The following is a 24,541-nucleotide window of genomic DNA, read 5'->3' as shown; positions in this document are numbered from 1 at the left end:
CAACCCCGAGTCCCGCAGCAGTGCCGAGGGCCCCTCAACCCCTCCAAGACAGTAAATAGCAGAAATGTGTCTTTGAAAGATATAATGAACTGTGTATCTTACTTCTCTAACTCTTCTGTGTCCTCTCCCTTCGCGCCCTCACAAATGGCAAACTTGGCCTTGAGTGAGCGAGCTCGGGTTATGACTGTCTCCATGGCCATCAACTGGTTTATGAAATCCTACAGGTAGAGAAAGGTTACACATACAATACATGATGTCAGAACAGAAGCTGGAGGAACTTCACATTAATTATAAGTAGAGTGCAGTCCATACGTGTTGCAACCCAGTGTTGTAAAATGATAAATAAATAAACCAACACTATGAATGAGAATGATAATACAGTATCATCATTGAGAAAAGCCTATACTTTATGCTAAACAACTTTTAACTGACAATATGTCTAATTGCATAGGACAATCAACTTTTGCCAGATACTAGTGCATACAATTTACAATACACTACACACAATGGAACACACAACACAGTACAATGGAACACAAAGTGAGAGATGCTTCATACAGTATGTCTTATCCTAGTAAGAATGAGCAGCTTGTGGAGTTAATTTCCAGTCCTCCCTGTCACTGACCTCTAACTTCTTGTAGTCATGGTTGAGGGGGTGCAGCAGCTTGCTAGCTTGACATGTAGATTGCTGTATGTTTTTTTTTACTGATGGAATGTCTTCTGCGGACTCTGTTAGCAAGAAGATCAAGACAAAGGAGAGAAGTAGAAAGAAAAAACAATGATAATGTTGCAGGCAATTGATTAAATAAAGAGAAGATGGAATGATCCCTCCATGTGTTATAGCCCATAGAAAAATATTGTTTCAACATAATATACTATATAATTCCCACACTTCTGGTGATCCACACACACATTTCTTCCCTAAGTTAGAGTAATTTGTATAATTCTCCACATTTTTAGCATTTAGTCATTCTTCAGGGAAGACAGCCTTTATTACATTTGATTGACTTGAGTTGACTTCATTGGCATATTTCTTACATAAAGCAAAAACAGTTTAATCACAAACATGGTCAAACAGGATCCTGTCCTAGAGAGGAACTCCACACTAAATTATTATTTTTTACAATGCACACATAATTACAGATTCTGGTAGCCAAATTATGGTAATACGGATGATTTTTCCAACAATATTGGTGTGTGTAGAAACTGACATTTTGTCTTCTGCTCAAAATTAACTTGGTGTCTGCTTCCAAACAAGTTTGGTTCAGCTGAATTATGTGGCCCCTTCCACCGAAAGGTGACATGGTTTGCAGCTATGCATAGTACATCTGAAGGCTACCTTTAAATTAAATGCTTGGGATACACTTTGGAAAAGTATACTGGCCTTTTACTTGACTTTGACTTTTAATATACTAGTTAAAAACTTTTTTCAAATTGTAAAACCTTGCATTTACCTTTGATTAACACAGTACATCTGATAATTTTTGTGTTGTTTTGTTAAGTCACAGCAGCCGATACAGCTGTGTAAAGTATTTGCCAGTTTGTAGTGTGTTGGGATCTCCACCAGGTGGCTATGTAATAGTGTGAGTCTATAGGCCTATGACTAAGAATCACAAGTCTGTTTTCTATACCCATTTTCAACCAAATATTAGTAATGTGTTTCTGAAAACATTTTATGCAAGAAATAGGCTATGCACTTCAGATGATCAGTTTAAAAGATTTTCGTGAGCTTTTGAGAGGTGGAAGCCCTGCTTCTCCAAAGTCCCCACAACACTACGAGAATACATTGGAGGGCTGCTCCCATATAAATGAATGGGAAACGTGGAGAGGACAGTGGACACACTCCCTGGTTATCTCTACGGCATTTAAGTGAGCATCATGTGGCGATGCCAGTTAAGAATAGGCACTAAAATAGTTATAGTTGCTTGTGTTATTATCTGGGTTTGGGTGCCGCCTTTTCAGCCTTGGAAAGGTGGGTAGGAGGCGGCCACTTAGGAATTAGGCACAGGCATGCAATCCATACAACACAATTTAAACTCACTATACATATCTGTAAGGCAGAGGGCAGAGTTTTATCCTCCTCTAATGTCAACACCTCCATGTTTTTAGCCTATATTTGTTTAATTTTGTCAAATCTGCACCATAAAAAGTAATGTTCAAATAGCTTCTAACTAGCTTGGATGCACAGACATTTCCATTTGTTTACTTTTAATAGTGAAGAAATTGTGTAAAAAAAATTGTATGACTTGTTTTCCTATGATTTCTAATATGGCTATCAATGGACAGTCGCAGGGCTATGTATATCATGCATTTTTGTTGTTGAGTTGTGACTCAGAGAAAGTGTGCCATTTTTGACATAAATGGCATCACTCATGTTTAAGGTTTAATTATTCATCCGTAAAAAGATGGAAATTTCCAATGTTGCCTTGAATTGTTTCAGATGTTTTGGTCTTGATAATATTGTGGGGGTTTGTCTATAGGTTTGACTGTTTAATAACACATTTTTTTTGACAAAACAATCTTGACTCACCTTCCTCATTTAACTTCAGAATAGCAGCATGGAGTATGCAGGGCAGAAGATGGCAGGTCAGATCTGCAGGTTTCTGTACTGCCAAATAGTGCAGAACCTAAAAGACAGTCAAAACCCAGGTTTAGTTTACCCTATTCATCCGCCTTCAGTTGGCTTCTTGCTGCTCTCGGTTACATTTGACAAACATAGTTAACAAGCATGCAAACTTGTCAGGGGTAAAAAAAAAAAAGGTGAGAAGGATATGCTCTTGTAAACAATGTGTTCTTGTAAGCAATTTAACCATAAATATTTTTTTGTATAGCATACATTTTAGACACAAAAAGAAATGAAACGAACGGGATTACCTGTGTTCAACTACTTTATTTTCTATTTATTACTGGTAGGCAAGAGGACAGGGTATTGATCAACTTGACAAATAAAAAAATATATTCTGTTCTAACTCTCCCTACATCAAAAGGACAAGCTTTGCATGCTAAATTTGGACATTTAATTTTATAGATACTTATTACGTATAGATCATCCAATCTGTACATTTAATAATAATTTTGTCAAACAAGGACATGAGCATTTATTATTTGAAAAGCAGGCTACACAACAGGTGTCAAAGGATGAAAATCGCATTCTGAAGATTGTTCTGTGAGACAGCAAAAGCAAGATGATCTGCAGCTTAAGTCAAAAGCATCCATTAGACATAATTTTCAAACTCAGTCTATTTATCCAAAGTGCAGCACATCAAATAAGTTAACAACTATTAAATGAAAATAGTTTCTTACAAATTACTTTACTTGGGCAAAAAGATAAAAGGTAATCCATCTCACTGTCTGAAGTTGAACAGACAACTTGTCATGGTGGACATTAAGATATATTATTTTCTGACTCGCCCTACCTCCCTTTTGACAAACTTAGCACCCTGATTTTGTACATTTAATGTCCCTGGGCTTTGAGAAGAACAGTTCTAATGCCCTCTTTTGGTTAAATTCCTCTGGACTCGACCCTTTGATGGAGACCCTCAGGCAGGCAGCCAACTGTTCTCCCTGCAGCCTGTTAAGGTCTGATTTTACCTGAAAATCAAGGTAAATAGTTGGCTAAACGAATTAAAATGAAAGGTGCATTTGGAGCACACTGTCAGTACTCATATTTTTGGTAAGAAAAGGATGTAGTTTGTCATGTAAGTTAGTTTAGTGCAATGACGGGAAGCTAAACAGCATTCATCCCACACTGCAATGACACAAACACAGGTGGAAAATCAGCATAGCCTCCCTTAAAGTGCTCATATTATGCTCATTTTCAGGTTCATAATTGTATTTAGAGGTTGTACCAGAATAGGTTTATGTGATGTAATTTTCAGAAAGAGAGAGAGAGACGCAGTTGGATGCTGTCCTCATCTCCTACTTCAATGCCTAACGAAACGAGTCTTTCACACTGGTTGAAGCTGAAAATACTGTAAAACAAATTAATAACCTAACTAATTACACAGGTCGGACTGTTGAGCTCTGTTTCAGACTGATTCCTCCGGTTCAGGCTGGTCCTCATCCTCAACACGTGCCTTTTTCAGTCGCGGAAAAAATACTTTTCAATACTCATCTGGATTGAAGCAGCAAACATTCAGTGTAAGAGTAAAAATGACATAACATTATTTATAATAGGTTTATTTGATTCACAGCTGCTACATATAGTGTTTTGACGTCGACAACCCAACTGCATTTTACCGCAAACTTGCGACTAGTTAACTTTCTAAAGCGGGCACAATCGCTTGTTTGCTAAGAGTCGGGTCGGTGATTATGAATGTGTGATTGTGTAAAGGTGTTCACAAGATAGATACCAATACCTTTCGTGAACTTGTGAATTTCGCCAGCCGTCTTCTCTCCTTGATGGAGATAGACGCTGTGTGCACAGTGGGATCGATGGTGTTTTAAGCCTCCAACTTCGCCTTACAGGCACTAACCCTCACTGTAACCTAAAACATAACCATTGCCGCAGTGCCTTGAAGGTGACGTTTGGGGGCTTAAAAAAACCCAACTCCGCACGGTGGGAAGAGCTGTGTGTGTGTGTGTGTGTGTGTGTGTGTGTGTGTGTGTGTGTGTGTGTGTGTGTGCGAGACATCAAGTGACAGAGACAGAGACGGAGGAGAGCAGGGAAAGGAAATGCAGAAGAACGTATTTTAAATAGCATTTAAAAAAATAAATAAATAAATAACGAAACGCAATGTGCAGCGGCCGGTGTTGATAGTGAGGCGGACTGCCACACAATAGTCTATGTGTGGGAAACACTGGCAGCCGTAACATTAATAAGCAGGTGCTGAGGAGGAGAAGAATGAAGAGAAAGAGAGCCAAATTGGCTATTTTGGCCTTTTGTGGGGTTATGGCATGTTATTGCATGCATGAGAGTAAGCCAGCTGTACAAAATAAATTACCTTTTCAGCCTCCTTAGTGTCGTCAAAAAGTCTTCTCTGGCGGCGTGCAGGTGTAACCCTGGCTGTCTCCCAAGTCTCCACCCACATGTTGCCTGGGATCTTCATCCTGGCACTAAGCTCGCCCTTCACCACTGTGTTGCCCTTCTTATCGATCACCTCCTCTTCCACGTAATCTCTAGGTGAGTACCAGCGCACAAAGTCCTCCAGAACACAGCCTGGGTTGGCTGCCTGTGGAGAGACAGGTCATATTGACAGAGTCATGTCTTCATGTCATAGGATCAAGGACAATTTCTCAAGAGCTCTGTAATGAACCAAGATATATAAAATATAAAAGAATATATATACTGTAAATTATACTGAGACTGACTTAGTTACTGGAATTATTTCACACAATAAAATGCCTGGCTAATGGTTGGAAAACATCTCACAATGACAATACAACAGTTGTTACACCGTATTCTGGGACCTGACCGATTCTGTGAACTGATTAGGAATTTCAGCTACAGTACATTGCTACTGCAAACAGTTACAACTTTTTCCAGGACCTTAGAAAGAAAAGACAAATTAGAGACAGGTCTAACATTTGACAAAACTGAGGGGCCAAGATGAGGCTTCTTGAGAGAGGCCTGACCACAGCATGTTTAAAGGCAGCTGGTACAGAGCCTAAACTAAGACGAGAATTAATAAAAGTGAGTAGACTTGACCCAAAAGTCTTCAAAATCTTAGCGGGAACAATGTCTAAGGGACAGTTGGTAGGTTTCATGTGTTGCACCATCTCTGAGCAATGGCAGAGAAACTGGCTCAAACTCTTCAAACACTGCAGAATGCACAGGAGCAGCAGACCTTTAGCTCACCCATTAAGAGCGTTCGCCCCATGTTGGCTGAGTCCTGCAGTGGCGCAGGGTTTGAATCTGACCTGCTGCCCTTTGCTGTATGTCATCCCCCATCTCTCTCCCACTTTCATGTCTATCCACTTTCAAAATAAAGGGAAAAGCCCCAAAAAATAATCTTAAAAAAAATACTAGGACGCTAGTGTGGGACAATGTATAATCCGTTGCGCTATACACGTAATCCACCCGCAATCCTTGCCGTTCCCAGTACGGCCAGTTAATTCTATATGCTTTCATAGATTGTCATACAGTTCCAATTTTCAACAATGTAATTTCAGTAACAATTAAAAATATAAAAACAGAGTAAATACGAGAAATTTACAGTGCAGTAGTATAAGGAACAATTATTTAAAGAAAGGCAGCATCAAAAAGAAAGGTCTTCAGCCTTGATATAAAAGAACAGAGTTCCGGCAGACCTGCAGTTTTTTGTTCCAGATATGTGGAGCATAAAAACTGAACGCTGAACTGTTTAGTTCTGACTCTGGGGACAGAAAGCAGACATGTCCCAGACGACCTGATAGGTCTGGGTGGTTCATAATGTAGCGGCAGATCAGAAATGTATTTTGGTCCCAAACCGTTTAGTGCTTTATAAACCAACAGAAGTATTTTGAAATCAATTATTTGAGGGACAGGAAGCCAGTGCAAAGACTTCAGAACTGGAGTGATGTGATCCACTTTCTTGGTCTTAGTGAGGACTCAAGCAGCAGCATTCTGAATCAGCTGCAGCTGTCCGATTGATTTTTTTAGGGAGACCTGTAAAGACACTGTTACAGTACTCAAACACATGCTTGTCTGCAACATTGCCTAAGGTCTGTGTCATTAAGCCCGCTTTAGGTTTGATGGATTTAGATCAAAGAGGGATAATAGAGTCCAGGATTTCACTGCTTATTGAATGAAATGAAGAAAGAATATTATCTGGGTACAATAATATTTGGGTATAGATATATGACCATAGGGTCAAATATTTTGATAGCTTGGATGCATTTCTGACTTTGTATCCATTAAGCATCCCGTGCTGGATTAACTGGTCTTGAATCAACAGATCATCTTCTGGCATGGAAGAGTGTTAGGGCGTTTTCACACATACCTCGTTTGGTCCGGACTTTCGGACTTTTTAGTTTGATCCGAACCAAAATTAAAGGTGTGAAACCTCCCCCGGACCACGGTCCGGATCAAAAGACCAAATTTTGGTCCGACAAAAAGAGGTGGTCTCGGTCCGGACCAAACTGAACCATGGTCCGGTTCGTTGATAGTGTGAAAGCATTTTTTGGATGGTTCGGACTTTCGGACCAAATACAGGAAGCTCTGGCAGGCTCTCCTCGTGTTACAAGACCGGGGAAGCTCCTTTAAGGAATAGCTCGGTGCTAGTGAGAGAGAGAGAGAGAGAGAGAGAGAGAGAGAGAGAGAGAGAGAGAGAGAGAGAGAGAGAGACGGTAAATGCGCTCAGAGCAGACAGCTGTCGGCTATCAGAGCAGAGAATACATCAGCAGTTTATTTGTTAAGTGGTAGTAAATGTACAGTGTAGGTTTCAGTTTGTCTCTGAATAAATGCTCCAGAAAGAAAGTTCCCGTGTCTTGCTTCTCTACATCACAACAAAACAAAAAGAGCCGCGGCAGTAGGGGAGAGCAGCGGTCAGTTGAATAGCCTAAACTCGGACCCAGAGAGAGGATACGAGAGGACGGGGAAGCCCGTCAACAAACCAATCAGTTCTAAGTATCTGGAGACGCAGCTCAAGTATGTGATGACGGCAGGACGTAGTTTTGTCACGTATAGATCTTTAGTGCGCTTGCAAAACTGCAGTGTGAAACCAAAACTTACCGGATCAAATGTATACTATGTAACAAAAACATGAACCTTGGTACGGACCTTGGTTCGGACTTTCATGTGTGAAAACGCCCTTAGATAGAACAGTCCCCAGGAATTTATTGTCACACTTAGTGGCCGATGCTCAAACTCTCCCAACAAGAACATACAGGATACCTCTGCTTCATTTCACGTCTGTCAACATATCAACATGTCATCAGGACTTCTGATACTGGTTATTCAATCAAAGCCACAAGCCAAAAAATCTTGGTCTATAACGTGGTTCTTAATATTACAAGTTTTGCTGGAGTTTTGATCTCTTCCTGTTATTCGCTCATTGACACGAATACCTGCCACTGCCTCAAACCAAGAAGTAAATGAAAGCAAATCAGGTAGAGCCTGTTATACCTCTGTTCTTTGAAAGCAATAATAGATATCCACCAGGCCTGGACAACTTTTTGTCTTTCAGAGGCTGTATTAGGTTTTAAAAATAGAGTAAAGATTTGCTGTATACATTTTTTATTTTCGCCTATTCTAAAATGGGTTGCTGTTAGTGCTCATAGTAGCCATTTAATTGTAGTGAAAAACATTTTTTTAAATGGTATCACTGTATAAAATAACCTACTGTGACCTTTAGGATAATCACAGCCTCATGAATCTTTACAACAACAAACTAGAGCCCTGGAGCATTCAGGGTACGTATGCAGTTGTTGCAGAAATCTCCAAATGTCAAGTTTTTGATACCAAATATATCAGTATGCGGTTTTCTATGGTCTTGGTTTTTTAAAGATTATTTTTTTGGGGTATATTAAGCTTTTATTTTTATAGGACAGCTGAAGACCTGAAAGTGGAGAGAGAGGGGGAATGACATGCAGCAAAGAGCTGCAGGTCAGAGCCGAACCCGCGGCCGCTGCGTCGAGGAGCATACCTCTACACATGGGCACGCGCTCCACCAGGTGATCCACCCAGGCGCCCAAGTCTTGGTGTTTTAATGTGGTATTTTAGAAGGATTTTTTCCATCTAATTTATCTGATTGTAGATAAGCTGCAGTTCTAGTTAGAGGGGTGGAAAAGAGGAAACTATGTTTGGAGGGCACTGTGTGGACATTACTTACTTACAGAGTGCTCCTCTGTAACGCTGGGCCCAAAACAGCACAGAGATCCAACAGGACAGCTCGAGGCAGTCGGAACCGGCTCTGAGGGCACTCGTCCTCGTTTGCCAGCAAGTCGTCTGGCTGTCTGTCTCCATTTGCCACATACAGTGCCTTGCGAAAGTATTCGGCCCCCTTGAACTTTTCGACCTTTTGCCACATTTCAGGCCTCAAACATAAAGATATAAAACTGTAATTTTTTGTGAAGAATCAACAACAAGTGGGACACAATCATGAAGTGGAACGAAATTTATTGGATATTTCAAACCTTTTAAACAAATAAAAAACTGAAATATTGGGCGTGCAAAATTATTCAGCCCCCTTAAGTTAATACTTTGTAGCGCCACCTTTTGCTGCGATTACAGCTGTAAGTCGCTTGGGGTATGTCTCTATCAGTTTTGCACATCGAGAGACTGACATTTTTGCCCATTCCTCCTTGCAAAACAGCTCGAGCTCAGTGAGGTTGGATGGAGAGCGTTTGTGAACAGCAGTTTTCAGTTCTTTCCACAGATTCTCGATTGGATTCAGGTCTGGACTTTGACTTGGCCATTCTAACACCTGGATATGTTTATTTGTGAACCATTCCATTGTAGATTTTGCTTTATGTTTTGGATCATTGTCTTGTTGGAAGACAAATCTCCGTCCCAGTCTCAGGTCTTTTGCAGACTCCATCAGGTTTTCTTCCAGAATGGTCCTGTATTTGGCTCCATCCATCTTCCCATCAATTTTAACCATCTTCCCTGTCCCTGCTGAAGAAAAGCAGGCCCAAACCATGATGCTGCCACCACCATGTTTGACAGTGGGGATGGTGTGTTCAGGGTGATGAGCTGTGTTGCTTTTACGCCAAACATAACGTTTTGCTTTGTTGCCAAAAAGTTCGATTTTGGTTTCATCTGACCACAGCACCTTCTTCCACATGTTTGGTGTGTCTCCCAGGTGGCTTTTGGCAAACTTTAAACGACACTTTTATGGATATCTTTAAGAAATGGCTTTCTTCTTGCCACTCTTCCATAAAGGCCAGATTTGTGCAGTATACGACTGATTGTTGTCCTATGGACAGAGTCTCCCACCTCAGCTGTAGATCTCTGCAGTTCATCCAGAGTGATCATGGGCCTCTTGGCTGCATCTCTGATCAGTCTTCTCATTGTATGAGCTGAAAGTTTAGAGGGACGGCCGGGTCTTCGTAGATTTGTAGTGGTCTGATACTCCTTCCATTTCAATATTATCGCTTGCACAGTGCTCCTTGGGATGTTTAAAGCTTGGGAAATCTTTTTGTATCCAAATCCGGCTTTAAACTTCTCCACAACAGTATCTCGGACCTGCCTGGTGTGTTCCTTGTTCTTCATGATGCTCTCTGCGCTTTACACGGACCTCTGAGACTATCACAGAGCAGGTGCATTTATACGGAGACTTGATTACACACAGCTGGATTCTATTTATCATCATTAGTCATTTAGGTCAACATTGGATCATTCAGAGATCCTCACTGAACTTCTGGAGAGAGTTTGCTGCACTGAAAGTAAAGGGGCTGAATAATTTTGCACGCCCTTTTTCTTTTTCAGTTTTTTATTTGTTAAAAAAGTTTGAAATAGCCAATGAATTTCGTTCCACTTCATAATTGGGACCCACTTGTTGTTGATTCTTCACAAAAAATTACAGTTTTATATCTTTATGTTTGAGGCCTGAAATGTGGCAAAAGGTCGAAATGTTCAAGGGGGCCGAATACTTTCGCAAGGCACTGTAGCCATTGTGCGTCATTACGCATGGCAAGTCTTTTTGTACCCATCAATTCAGGGTTCCAGACTAACTTTTTTCACTAGGAGCATTGTAGCCCCTAACTAAAAAATTGTAGGGGCACAGGCAGAAAATGTAGGGGCGCACAACTTAAATTGACCTGCAACGCAATTTTTCACATTTCCCCCATGTTAACTGTTTTACTGATAAATGCTTTGGTAACAAATACAGAAACTACAATGTGCTGTTTTATTTTAGTTCACAGTCACATTTTAATTGAATGGTGCTTAATAAATCCACATTCAGAAATGTAAACAAAGTATTATTGCCAGTGTACTGTATTATTGCCTCATACAGGCTCTCCCTCTCTGTCTCTTTTTTGTTTACACTGAAATAATCATATCTAAGGTGGTTAAACTTCCATGGAACGGGGAGTATCTAGGCTAACTAAGTTAGTGTGGGAAATATTGAGTAATGAGGGAGCCAGGGAGAGAGGAGCTCACAACACTCACATGAGCACTATTTGTTTTTACGAGTTAAATAGTTATATATTTAGCATCCTATGTGTATTTTTTTTTCAGAGAAGCGCTCTCCGCTCTCACATTTCTACCTCTCTCACCCAAGTGAGGGAGCAGCATAGCAGTGTGTGGCAAATTTTGGAGCCGACGTTTAAAAATGCAAATAAATCAGTGAATGCACTACAGCACTGCCGAGGTCTATCAACACAGCTCCGCCGACCTGAAGTGCACGCAAGCCGGGTTGAGATGTAAACAAAGTGAGGGAAAGAGAGGAGGGTTAATGGTAGGCTAAGGCTAACTCCTTATCGGCTATTACTACGCAGCATTTTCTTCGCCAATGTACGTCTCAATGTCTTTAGCAAACAAATGGATGATCTTCGGCTGCGGATCACCACTCGAATGTATTATGGATGGCAACATCATGATTTTCACGGAAACACGATAACAGCGCTGTGCAAAAGCATGTGCGGACGATGAGTGTGACGCCGCAACCGGCAGTGGCGTTGCTTTTTCATTGCTACTTATTTAACATGTCACGGCATACTCAGTGCTTAAGGGCTAAGATTGTGTTTAACTAGTGTATTGTGTTTAAACTGTGAAGTGGCTGCACTGTTGGCAAACTTTGTATTCCCCACAGTTCTGGGGTAGCGACTGCAACATTCGCAGTTCATGGAGTTCCTCTCCTTACAGTACCTCAACCAGCTGAATTTTCGCAGCCAATCTTCCCGAAAATGGTGGGTTCGGCCTTTTTCGCCAGACAAACCTCAGACTCTGAATCATCATCCTACTGTGACGCTGTAGACTACGGCACTAGCTTACTAGCCGCAGGTCAGAATAACGAGTCAATAGTTTGCTTGCTCATTGTTCAGACGCACGTAGCAAGTTGTGATATCTGTCTACTTCCCACAGACGTTTACGTGCGCTTGATTATCTCTAGGACCCTCCCCCTCCACACATTAGCCACTTACAGTGGCCATTTCCTATCCTTCTCACACTCATTGGCCTGCCTGGTCACACATGTGCGACTGGATGTAAAATTCAGTCGCACACTCAAATTTTGGTCGCAAAATGCCTGGAGCCCTGCAATTTGATTGTATCTAAAAACCTAAAAGTGTCGGAATTAACCTAATTGTAAATGACAAATAGTTCTGTGCAAGGAGCATGTAATTAGTAAAACTTTCTATTGTACCTTTAACATTGGTTAAAACATGCTTTAGACCTACAATAAAACAAACATTTAATAAAACGATCTAAAGCCATAAAAATAAACGCTGTATGTTATGCTATGTTATGATACTGTAAATGATGACCATATTAAAACAATGTGCTCCGTCAAATGGCATCGAAAACAGCATCAGTGTAAACATTATTTGCCCTGTTTATCATGAGAATACATTCCATAACATGCCAATATAATTACCCCGTTTCTCCTTTCACCCGTTTCTGTGCGCACGCCTGGGTCAGAGTGTCCGTGGAGGACCGCACATTTTCCCGTCAAGTTTGCTTTTTATAATTCCCAATTCTTGCGTACGTCTTCTTTTGTGCGTACACCATGTTTATAAATGAGGCACCAGGGCAGTGCATGGTGTACAAATGGGAGGAGTGGAAAAATAGGTAGGAGGTTCATTCCAATGAGGCAGAGACAAGAGAGTTATAGATATTTTGATTAAATTAGGTCTTGGACTTTAACGGACTTTGAGAATAGATGCATGGTCATACACTGTGTTTGCCTTGATTAAATCATTCCAACACTTTCCATGGATTGGAAAGTTTGTAAGTACACCAGGAGTTTATTTAAATAACACTTGCCTGTTGGCTTTTGCTCTCTGCTGCTACTGCTACCGGCAGTAAGACAAGTGCTTAGGGACGTCTAGAAATTACAACACCGAAAAGAGATACAACAAAAATATTTATTAATTTAATGATTAAATAAGGTAATGTCTCCAAACGTACCTCAATTATAACTTGTCTCCTGCTGGTTGTACTACAACAATAAGTTAAATTAATAAATATTTTTGTTGTATCTCTTTTCGGTGTTGTAATTTGTAGACGTCCCTAAGCACTCGTCTGTCTGCCGGTAGCAGCAGAGAGCAGAAGCCAACAGGCAAATGTTGTACTGGTGTACTTACAAACTTTCCAATCCATCGTTTTATGAGTGCATAACCTATTTGTACTACTGTAGACGTTTGGTATAATTTCGGGCATTATTAGTGGGGTACAAGATACACTCTGGGATCCATTAGTGCCTGCACTAAACCCAATGTTCGACCCAGGTGAAAAAAGCTTCTGGGGGGTTGTTTGGCTTGAGGTCGTGGTGCAAAGGACCCTAGGGTGAAATTACTCCGAACCATCACTTTAAATATGTGTATGTCTGCCTGGTTCACCTTAAAGGACTCCATGTCAGAGAGAAGACAGGCACTCTGCATCCGGGCACGGAGGTGGGTACCTTCAGCTGATGTGCCTAGTTTGGCCAGTACTTCAGACTGCTCCTCTAACAGATCTTCTGTCATGGGAGCAGGTTCCTAAAAATCAAACATACACACAGGGGCATCAATGTATTTCCATTCACTAAAAGAGTTGCCTCATTTTCACAGGAGTTTTTGTTAATTTGTAGTTTGAGCATGAAACCCCAATACCTTTTCTAAATGTGGCATCATGAAAAGTTTCTAAAAAAGTTCTAAAAAGGGAACATTTATTGAACATCAGGAAAAAAAATATACAGGAAAAAATATACAGGAAAAATTAAAATTCTAATAAAGGAAATGTGCTATGAAAAGAAAGACTAAATATATGTACTCCTAGAGAAAAATAAAATAAAAGGAACAGTAAACATTTAGCATAAACAAAAAACTAGGGGGAGCAGACGTATGAATTAGATCATCATAAATTAAAGGTCCAATATGTATTACTGACAGCTAGCATTTAAAATAGTTACTGCAGTCCAAATTCAAAATACTGGAGAGAGTTGTCTCCCCCGGACCCTCCTCCCCAGACTTGAAGTTCACGGAGGTTGCCATGTTGTGAACACAGCATCAATGTTGCTAGACACTAGTCTTACATAGCCAGACATTAATCCACAGCACAGCGAAGTAGCTAACTTTAGATGCTGGCTTCGTGGACAGTCATCAAAGCCTGTCAACACCGGTCAAAAGTTTTAGAACACCACAATTTTTACAGGTTTTTATTGAAATTCATGCAGTTCAATGTCTTATTGTACTCTGAAATGAAAGAATAGAACAAATGAACAATTTAAGTTAAAAAAAATATCATGGAATCAATTTATAAACCAAAATGTATTCTACATTTTTGACTCATCAAAATAGCCCCCTTTGGCAGATATAACAGCTGAACACACTTGTGGCATTCTTTCTACAATGGAAATCAAATATTCTTCAGAAAGTTCTTCCCAACTCTGTTGCAGAAGTTCCCATAAATGTGTGGAACTTGTAGGTTGCTTTGCTTTCACTTTTCTGTCCTATATATATATATATATATATATATATATATAGGGCTGTCAATCGATTAAAAAAAATTAACTAATTAATCGCACAATTTGCTGAAGTTAATCGCGATTAATCGCATTTTTAAATTGAGACTGAAGCTTGTAGTAATGGATATTTAAATAATGCTAAATCACTTAACTTTACAAATATGAAGAGAAAACAAACAAGGAAAGGTTCTGCTAAGTTCAGAATGTTTAATATTTTTCAGAACAACAGCAGCAACAATTTGGCTTATTTAGTCCTGCTGAAGGCTGCTGAAACGGCTAAAAACTGTCTGACTTGAGAGCAGATTTTTGTCACCACCCCAAATATTAGCCACATACCTAATATACCATATTCTGAATAATATACAAATGTGTGTGTGTGTGTGTGTGTGTGTGTGTGTGTGTGTGATAGAGAGAAGAGAAAAAAAAAAAAAAAGAGAGAATATAAATTACAATCTAGGCAGTACTTAATATCATAAATATTATAATATACATAGTGTTTAATCTGAATGACTAAGCAAAGCACATATATCTAAACACAGAAATGCACATCAATATCAATGTTACACATTAAACCAGTAACCCAAAACCACAAAGGTGTATGTTGGCCTAAAGGGAAAACATTGAGTGTAGTTTTAGATAGCGACGCTGTGCACAGCAATCCATTACCAATGTAAAGCGATTGACTACATTTCCCTTCCAGCACCGCAACCAGGAAGTAGCTTGGGTGACAGTGAGACGCACCAATTTCAAACATTTACTGGAATATAGTGACGGATACTATCGAGTCGACAGCGTTAAACATCAGACTGCAAATAAGGTTTTATCAGCGTGACCAACGTAACAGTTATCAAGCAAACAAATCGCGCACGCATTCATACTCGGCAGCACAGCACGGCGCGTAGCGGCAAACAGCAGCTTACCGGTGCGACATCTCTTGACCGAGACAACATGTCGGAACTAGTACTCGGTCCCGTTTATAGCCCGTGCTCATTCATTTCTGGATTCTAACACATCATCTTTTTTTCTTTTGGGGATCTTACTGGTCCATGTTTCAACTCTTGACTGGCCCGTAGGCCTACTTCAATCAGGTAAATCCCTCCTAGAGTACGCCGCCTGCTCTTATGGAGACGTATACGTTTCTCAGCCGCCACATAATTAAACAAACACAGCTGCATTAATTTCGTTAATTTTTTTACGAAGTTAAATATTAAAAATAACATAAAAAGTGAATTAATTTTGGCAGCCCCTAATATATATATATATATATATATATATATATATATATATATATATATATATATATATATATATATATATATATACATACATATACATATATACATACATACATACACACACACACACACACACACACACACACACACACACACACACACAATTTTATACACACACATATTATACACACATATATATACACATATATATACACACATACATATACACATATATATATACACATACATATACACATATATATATACACATACATACACACACATACACACACATACACACACACATACATATATATATATATATAAATGGAATAAAGTACAGTAACATGTCAAGACCGAAATAATTAGTGCAACTGTATGTATGTGTATTCATAAATAACTCATGAATATTTGTGTGAGTGAGTAAAAGAGACCCAGAGAGATCCTTACCTGTGTGACAGGAACATAGAGAGGCTCTGTAGAGTTGAGTAGAGTCATGTTGTTATACGGATGCAGCCTACCCTCTGCTTTACTTTTACTGCCATGCTTTTCTACCTCAGGATGCGTAGTCTCTATCTCCCCCTGGTCACTCAGGCACTCGAAGAACTCATCCTCACTGTCACTCCATGAGTCCCAGGATTTCCCCGGAGACACCTCCCTTGTTGACGTGGATGCAGTTATTGGTGACCCTGCAGATTCTGGTACAGGGCGGCCATTCTGGCAGCCACCAGACACCTTACGCTCTCTCTCTTTGCTTCCCTCCAGCACCTTGCGGGCTTCATCTCTGGCCCTTTTCCTTTCGATGCAGCAGTTCAGCATCTGTGCAGGAAAATACGCCCTATTCAGACATGAAATACCTAACATTGCTGTCTTCATTTCTCTGTTAAACTGATGGCTTGTTGTTGGTTTCAGACTTTAATGTTACTTACAGCTATATTTAGACAGGACACAACAATTACAATAAGAACAAGTGGGAGTGGTGCCACTGCTAAAACAAAATACTATGAGTTGAAAAGTTTCCAGTTTTTTTTTTTAAGCACAGAATGTCATTGTACACACAGCTTGCAAAGTTGGCCCTGCAGTAATTATTACATTTTCTACACATGATCTAGAGACGTCATGAGAATCAGTACCAAGTTGATGCCAAAATTTTGCTGGTACCGGTACTCGTTTTTCTACAGTACCGCAGGTACTGGGGGATGCAATTCTTGCAAAGATAAATGCCAAAGCAGTTCAGTATTTCCTTTATGTCAAAGATACGTAACTGTGTTTATTATTGGGATGTACTAATATATACTGCAGAATGTGGAATTTAAGTACAAAACACTGTCAGCTGTCCACTAAATATGACATTTTAAACCCCCCACCCATTTTCAGCATGCTAGGCATTGCTCGTGTTGCATCCATGGTCATATCTGAATTATCAGTCGGATCAACCCATGTTGACTGGCTTGGTTTAAAATGACAAAAGAAGGGTTGAACCCTGGTCATTAGTGCAAAAGAGGTATAAGTGGTTGTTTTTCGCACAGAGCCTATTGACATTAGCGGTCCAGCCAGAACACTTTTGCATAACTTCAATTAAGTTAAGGCTCCTACAAAACAAAGGGTGCAACATATTAAACTGATGGTGCAAAGCATGCCTTTGCACCCTTTGTTTAATATTTAGCACCCTTAGTTGAAATTGTAATAATAAATGGGGGCGTCTCCATGCACACCTTCTATTTGGGTTCATGTATGTATTATTACGCTACCCCATGTACGCTCGTAACCACCACTGATCAGTCAGTCAGTCTGTTTAGGCAGTGCGCGTGTGTCGTGTATGGTCACTTAAGTATCAGAAGTGTAGAGGGATTCAGAGCATGCAGACAACAGAGGTTGTACAATGTATATTTTGTAACTTAATCACTAGTTATTATAGTGATAGTATATTACACCCATCTTGAATGTTGTTTATAAGGGCATACAGAATTTATTAATTTAATAAGAATTTGTAATTTAGTTATTCAATTTTCTTTTTATATTAGGTTATTTAAAAAAGTATTACATTTATAGTATACATTTTTGTATATTAATTTGTTCGTATGCTCGTTTAACTTTGTAAGTTCAAGTAAAAAAATATACAATAAAAACAGTAATATTTTCTTTTCTGAAATAAAAGATGCAAGTGTTGATTGATATCATGAAGGGGAGATTTTAGATGAGAAATCTAAAATCTCTCCTTCATGATATCAATGCAGGTTGACAAAATTCATTGCAGAGGGACTTCTGGTCGAGTGGGCATGGTGGCAGCACGCTAGTCAATCAGCTCCCCCATTCCTTTTTCTAAAGCCCCTGTTACATGGCCAACAACAACAACATTAACTTTATATAAATTAGTCGTAGGGACACATAACATGCCTAAGATCCAGCAGAAAAAGACGAAACAAGGTATTGACGTTAGACATGATTCTGAGAGCGAGAAGCCTCAGGCAGAGGACAGCAACGCTAGGATAGTAACACGCTGAAGGACATTAAGGAAGAAATAAACAGAACTAAGAGTAGAATCGACGAGGCAGAGGAGCGAATAGGCGGAGGCGGAGGGGATAATACAGGGAGTGGAGCGTGCACTACTGGAGATGCTGATGCATCAGACTCACCTAGAAGCAAGGCTAACCGACCAGGAAGGCCGATCCAGCAGAGATAACATTAGGATTCACTGTATCAGCAAAGGGGTGCAAGGAAATTCAACATCTATGACATCCTTTGTGGAAACGCTGCTGAAGAAAAACCAAGGCCTACTGCCCTCCGCTGACCTGAATATTGAGAGGGTGCACCAAGCACTGGAACAACGGCCTCCGAAAGACGCGCCGCAGAGGTCGATAATGGACCTTTTTCACAGCAGACATTTTTACTTTGAGTGTCTATGATAAAGCGCTATATAAATGTAATGAATTATTATTATTATAGTAGGAAAAGCACAGCTGAAATTGATAACCTTAACGATGGCTCAATTCCATCAAGTGTCCTAGTAAGCTATTTCAGTGAGTCAGCATGCACAATACCAAGACCTCTCCTAAGTGGAATGCAGCCAACATTTATGGGTTTGAATACACCTGTGCTTTTCCTACTATGACATGTCAACATGTCATAGAAAAAGAAAAAGGTCTATTGTCAAGTTTGCCAACCACCGCACCAAAGAGGACATCTTGAAGACAGCTTGGCAGAAACGTGGTTTTGAGTTCAAAGAGAGAAGAGTGAACATAGACCACGACTATGCACCGGAGGTGCTGAAAAATCGCAAGGAATACGCAGAGGCAAAACAAGCTGAGGGAGAAAAAAAATAAGATTTCAGACGCCATTCCCTGCCAGATTGAGAGTCTTTTTTTCCTGACGAAACAAGACTCTACGGCTTGGCTGAGGAAGCGACCAAGGACATGGTTGCAAAGGGACTACCAGTTAACGTTTTCAAGTCAGCGGAGACCTGGGAGGAGAAAATCAAGCGTCTGACATGGCACACACCTTCCCGGAGGAAGGATGGTCTGACAGCGGTGGTAGGAGCAGGATAAAAGGACAAAGTTGGACGCTTTTAAAAGGAGTTAAATGCCTTGGAATGCCTCTGTGGTAGGAATAGAAAAGTGTCTTTGAACTCCATGTTCGATTATATCAATATGCTTGAGAAGGACTGGTTTCGAACAGGTTGGTGACTTTGTTGACTAATCATAACGAGCCGCTGTTTTATTATAACAATGGCACTATCTCAAGTACAACTGAGGGCATTTGTATAATATGTTTACATCTCTCCTGTCTACTGGACTCTGTCTCCTGGCCATGTACAGTGTTATTAGGTATTTTAATATGGGGACCACAGACACCATGCATCACCGCTCAGTTTTCTTTCAGAGAAATCACAATCGCTTGTGGAGCTTTTTAACTCCAAAAAGGCAGATAATCACAGGTTGATTTTTATCTTATAATGGATAATTGGGCTTTGTTATTTAAACAAATGATTGAGGAAATAAATTTGTCCATGAGTCTATTGAGAGACTTCCAGCTGACAGCGGGGTCTGTGAGCATAACTGGCGAGCGAGCGATCCCGACTGCCACCAACTGGCTGTCACGTCAAACTGGAGCTTCTCAAGTCCGACAACATTAGGGTTCGGTACCATTCACAATTTTTCGGTACCAGTACCTGAACTTCGGTACCGAACGGTACCTTTTTTCGGTACTTTCCCTCTGTAATTATAAAAAAATAATTTCAGTTGTAAAGAATAATTCCAAACCTATTTATCCTATTTACTTAGGACATTATGGGGGTAGTACCGATGAAATTCAGTCAGTTCCAAAAAAACATACAGAGTTCGGTATCAAACCCTAGACAACATCGGAGCAAATGTGCAATTCGCACATAAAGCCCATATTCAAACTCTGCACAGTTGATTTCTTGCATAAAAAAGTGAATTTACTGTAGTGGTGAAATATCAGACGAAAACTGTAAAAAGTTTACAATTGTTGGCTGCTACTATGGCAAACTCTTGATCTAGATTCTAGAATCAATTGTTTTCCTTGGGTTCCCGGATGTTAACACAGAATTTTAAACATTATATTTTGCAGCTGAATTTGGCCTGTTGAATTTGAGCAAGTTGAAAATATATTGGTTGAATTTTAAACATTGTATTTTGCATCTGAATTTGTTATATTGAATTTTTTTACATAGAATTTTTGATTCTGAATTTATGAACTTAAAAAAATAAAAGGTAAAAGTAAAATTCAGAGACAAAAAAATTCAGATACATAATTTCAATGCATAAATATTGAGTGCTAGAAATTCAATGGCTTTTTAATTTCAAAATCCAATGAAACAGATTTACTTCAATTTGTGAGGCACTCACTGCATGTCATTTCATTATTATAAAGCACTGAGCAGTACGTTGTTTCTTGTATGAAAGGTGTTCAGCAAATCAAGTGTATAATCATTAGCCTATTGGTTGCTCACGGTCACCCTCCTGCCCACTCATGTTTATCCACATGAATCCCGATTAGGATTATTGTATGGAAATAACTTAAATGTATGCAAGATAAGCAGAACGCGTTAGACATACAAATCTACTGTAAGCTACATATTATATGTTATAAGGGTTAGACGGTGTTATAAGGGTTAGATGGTGGGTGAAAGAAATACATTATTAATGACGACAATATTCTCTTAACTGTAAACACAGCGGAGCTGTCCGCTATACTGTGTGCATTTATGCACGAGGACAACAGTCAGCAACGTAAATCCATTGATTATTTCAGAAGCTAAAAGTTGAGTTATGTTTTCTAGCTAAGTTTCCATCCACTTGTCAATCGAATTATCTGAAGTTCGGTAAAAAAACTCATGCGAATAAAGCTGGTGAAAGTGAGTTTCCATCCAACAGCTTTAAATGTAAATGGACTGTTTTTATATAGCGCTTTTCTAGTCTCAACGACTACTCAAAGCGCTTTAACATAGTACAGGAACCATTCACACACATTCATACACTGTGGCCGAGGCTGCCGTACAAGGTGCCACCTGCTCATCAGATAAACATTCACACACATTTACACTCCGATGGCGCAGCGAATAAAAACCTGTGCGTAATGACGTCACATGCTGTTTTGCGATTAAATTGGTATATCGAATTGATTTGAGACATTTTAAGGTGTTTCCGTTTTAAGTGGTTATGATGAGCAATATAGGAGAGGATTTTTTTTGGTGATGATTGATCGTTGTTTAGATACATTAAACCACGTTAAGCTTTTTCACATTAGGACTTATAAAGCCAATGAGAACCGTGGAGAGTCAACCCACAGCCGCTCCGCTGCCCTGCTGTGAAGCAGAAACGCTTTATGTCAGATAACGTCCATAATAATAGGATTTTGGGTTTGATTTTTTGACAGTTTTCCGTGGTTATGAGGGGTAATATGAGAGAGAAATTTGGTGATGATTGATCATTGTTTAGGTACATTCAACCACATTAAGCTTTTTCCATAGGCTCTAATGAAGCAGAAACGCTTAATGTCAGATAATGTCCCTAATAATTGGACTTTGGGTTCGAATTTTTGACAGTTATCAGTGGTTATGAGGAGCAATATGAGAGAGAAATTTGGTAATCATTAATCATTGTTTAGGTACATTAAACAACGTTAAGCTTTTTCCTCGCCATAGGGCCAATGATGAAGAAAACATTAACGTGAGATAACTGCTATAATCGTTGGATTTAGATTTAGTTTTTTTGACAGGCTTAAGTGTTCATGACAAGATATGACCATGATAAATCTGGTGATGATTGATCGTTGTTTAGATACATTAAACCACGTTAAGCTTTTTCGAACCGTTTAAATGTCCCTGTCGTAACTGTTGGTCATTTCCTTCAGCGAGCTCCTGATAAATGATGGCATTTCTTAGATTTTTGCTATCTAAAATAGCTGTTATATTTTTCTGGTAAATTAAATAAAAAAAGTATCTCATCTCCTCGTTTGTCCACTTACATCTGTTTTTGTTTTGCAAACAGAGCAGAAATACTGGGCGGAAATTAACTGAAACTTCTTCTTCGTTTTATTGCAGGTTGCAACCATAAAATGACCTAAAACTTAATCGCGATTCATTATTTATTCGGCAAATAACGTTTCCATCAGCGTTTATCGCATAAGCCGTATATCGATCAAGAGAAAATCCGATGAGACCGAACATATTTTTTTTGAGTCGATATTCATGAAATTCAATCGGATTTTACTGTTTCCATAAGGCCTTTTACATTCGATATCACTTAATTCGGATAAAAACGTGTGGATGGAAACATAAGTTTATAACTATAGTTTTTGGTTTTGCCGTTTAAATGTCCCACGATATCAGCTACAGTGACATTACTGTGCGCAAGCAGCCTCTCTCATCACTACAGTAAATCTTAAGAAAAAACACATACATCACTACAATACATCATTTAAAAAGCAATAGCCTACAGAGACTGTAGAGAGGGTGAAAATAACGTATTTGGTTGTATCTAGTCATATCTGTAGTGACTTTCAACAAAACATATATATATTGAAATAAGCCATGACAGGCGAACAGGTAAACTTGTTTCAGATGCTGCTCTGGGCTAAAAAATAAACTGTGCTGTGTTACTTTGGATTCAGCGATTCATTCATTCACAGTTCTTTAAAAGCATGATCGCTGTAATTTTACGCGTTGGAGAAGAGAGTAAAGTTCTCACATTAACTGTTTTTTTTAAACCACTCAGACTGTGCCATAAAGTACGTTATCATTATTATTAGATGTGTTAAATGTCTCACAGAAAATAATAATGTACGCACATTGCGTACAAAATTACGGCTGCCGGCGCTACTGCACACCTTCTGATTATGAATGGCGAAATGATGTGTCGCTTTATATTTTGCTGCTCCAAGGACTTGTGGGATGGCGTTATCTCCTTTCCTTTCGTAAAGGATGGTCCAGTGTATTCCTTATCACTTAGACAATTTGAACGGCTCTTACCATGGCATCCACTTAACTCACCATGGCAGCCACTTAACTTCAGTACTACTACTAATTATAATTGAAAAATTAATTGAAATAGTAAAACCTTGGTCTTAACTACGATTGTTTTTTCTCTTAGTGTCATGTTTTCCCACTGGGAATGACCAACAATGGCTACTGATTTACTTGTCTTGTCTATTTTTAAAAAATTAGATTTTTCCTTATGGCTCAAACACACACTGCATGCATTTTGCATAAATGGCTACCTGGAGCTTTTGATGCAAAAGACAACAGCGAAGATCAGGAGGTCCACCAGCCAGTCTGAAGATTAGGAAACATACAGAGAAGATGAGGTGGATAGGAGTGAACATGATTCCTGTATTAATAGATTAAACAACTACATGAACTACTTCTTGAACTGGTTCAACTGGTGCAGCCTTGCAAAATAGTAACATTGCCTCTTAAAGGGGTGATAGAATGATTATATAGGGTATTTCACACTGTTCCTTATGGTCTCCTAATGGGGTATGTAACATTGGTTGGGCTGAAAATTGTCTGGTTGATATTTTATTGGCCCTTATGCATCCCTGTGTTTTGGCCCTATTTTCAACAAGAGATTTTCTTCCAAATATGGTATGCTCGTGAATATTTAGATGAGCTGCGCGCTGATTGGTTGAGCGAATCCCCATACACACACATTACAGACGCGCGCTGATTGGTTGAGTGAATCCGCATACACACACATTAGAGATGCGCGCTGATTGGTTGAGCGAATCCCCATACACACACAGAGACGCGACATTATCTCCTATTCCAGACAATGCAATGTTTCGTTACCAAATTCACTTCTGAGACTTTTTTATGCGAGAAATCAACTATATTAAGCTCAAATATGGGCTGTTTTACGAAAATTGATGGCTAATTGCAAATTTGTTAAGACGTGTCGGACTTTAGGAGCTCTACACTGTCTGACGAGAAAGCGGCAGCCTGCTGGGCTCCATACCCAGGGCAAAGTCACCCTTTGTGGATTACTGCATTACCGGGGCTCGGCCGGCTGCCGGCATAACTATAATATATTTACAGTTTGAATTCCATCACGACACTTACAGTATCTCACAAAAGTGAGTACACCCCTCACATTTTAGTAAATATTTCATTATATCTTTTAATGGGACAATACTGAAGAAATGACACTTTGCTACAATGTAAAGTATTAAGTTTACAGCTTGTATAACAGTGTAAATGTGCAGTCCCCTCAAAATAACTCAACATACAGCTATTAATGTCTAAACCGCTGTCAAGAA

The 24,541-nt window shown here is 39.5% G+C and overlaps 1 protein-coding gene across 4 annotated transcripts in view; it reads right to left on the bottom strand.

The window, feature by feature from the left end:
* The window catches only part of rab3gap1 (RAB3 GTPase activating protein subunit 1), a 123,427-nt gene that overhangs the window by 22,232 nt on the left and 76,654 nt on the right, over positions 1–24,541 (bottom strand). For all 4 annotated transcript variants that reach the window (XM_039787381.1, XM_039787382.1, XM_039787385.1 and 1 more), the window contains 7 exons: positions 23,504–23,558; positions 16,214–16,582; positions 13,423–13,560; positions 4,944–5,171; positions 2,531–2,627; positions 626–729; positions 103–218 (listed from right to left, as the gene is read on the bottom strand). In XM_039787381.1, coding sequence (XP_039643315.1) covers positions 103–218; positions 626–729; positions 2,531–2,627; positions 4,944–5,171; positions 13,423–13,560; positions 16,214–16,582; positions 23,504–23,558 — 1,107 coding nt within the window. The remainder of the gene's footprint in view (positions 1–102; positions 219–625; positions 730–2,530; positions 2,628–4,943; positions 5,172–13,422; positions 13,561–16,213; positions 16,583–23,503; positions 23,559–24,541) is intronic.

Source organism: Perca fluviatilis, chromosome 21, assembly GCF_010015445.1.
Source record: "Perca fluviatilis chromosome 21, GENO_Pfluv_1.0, whole genome shotgun sequence".
Lineage (NCBI taxonomy): Eukaryota > Metazoa > Chordata > Actinopteri > Perciformes > Percidae > Perca > Perca fluviatilis.
Note: the sequence above shows the minus strand (reverse complement) of the source record. Positions and strands in the feature narration are given on the sequence as shown.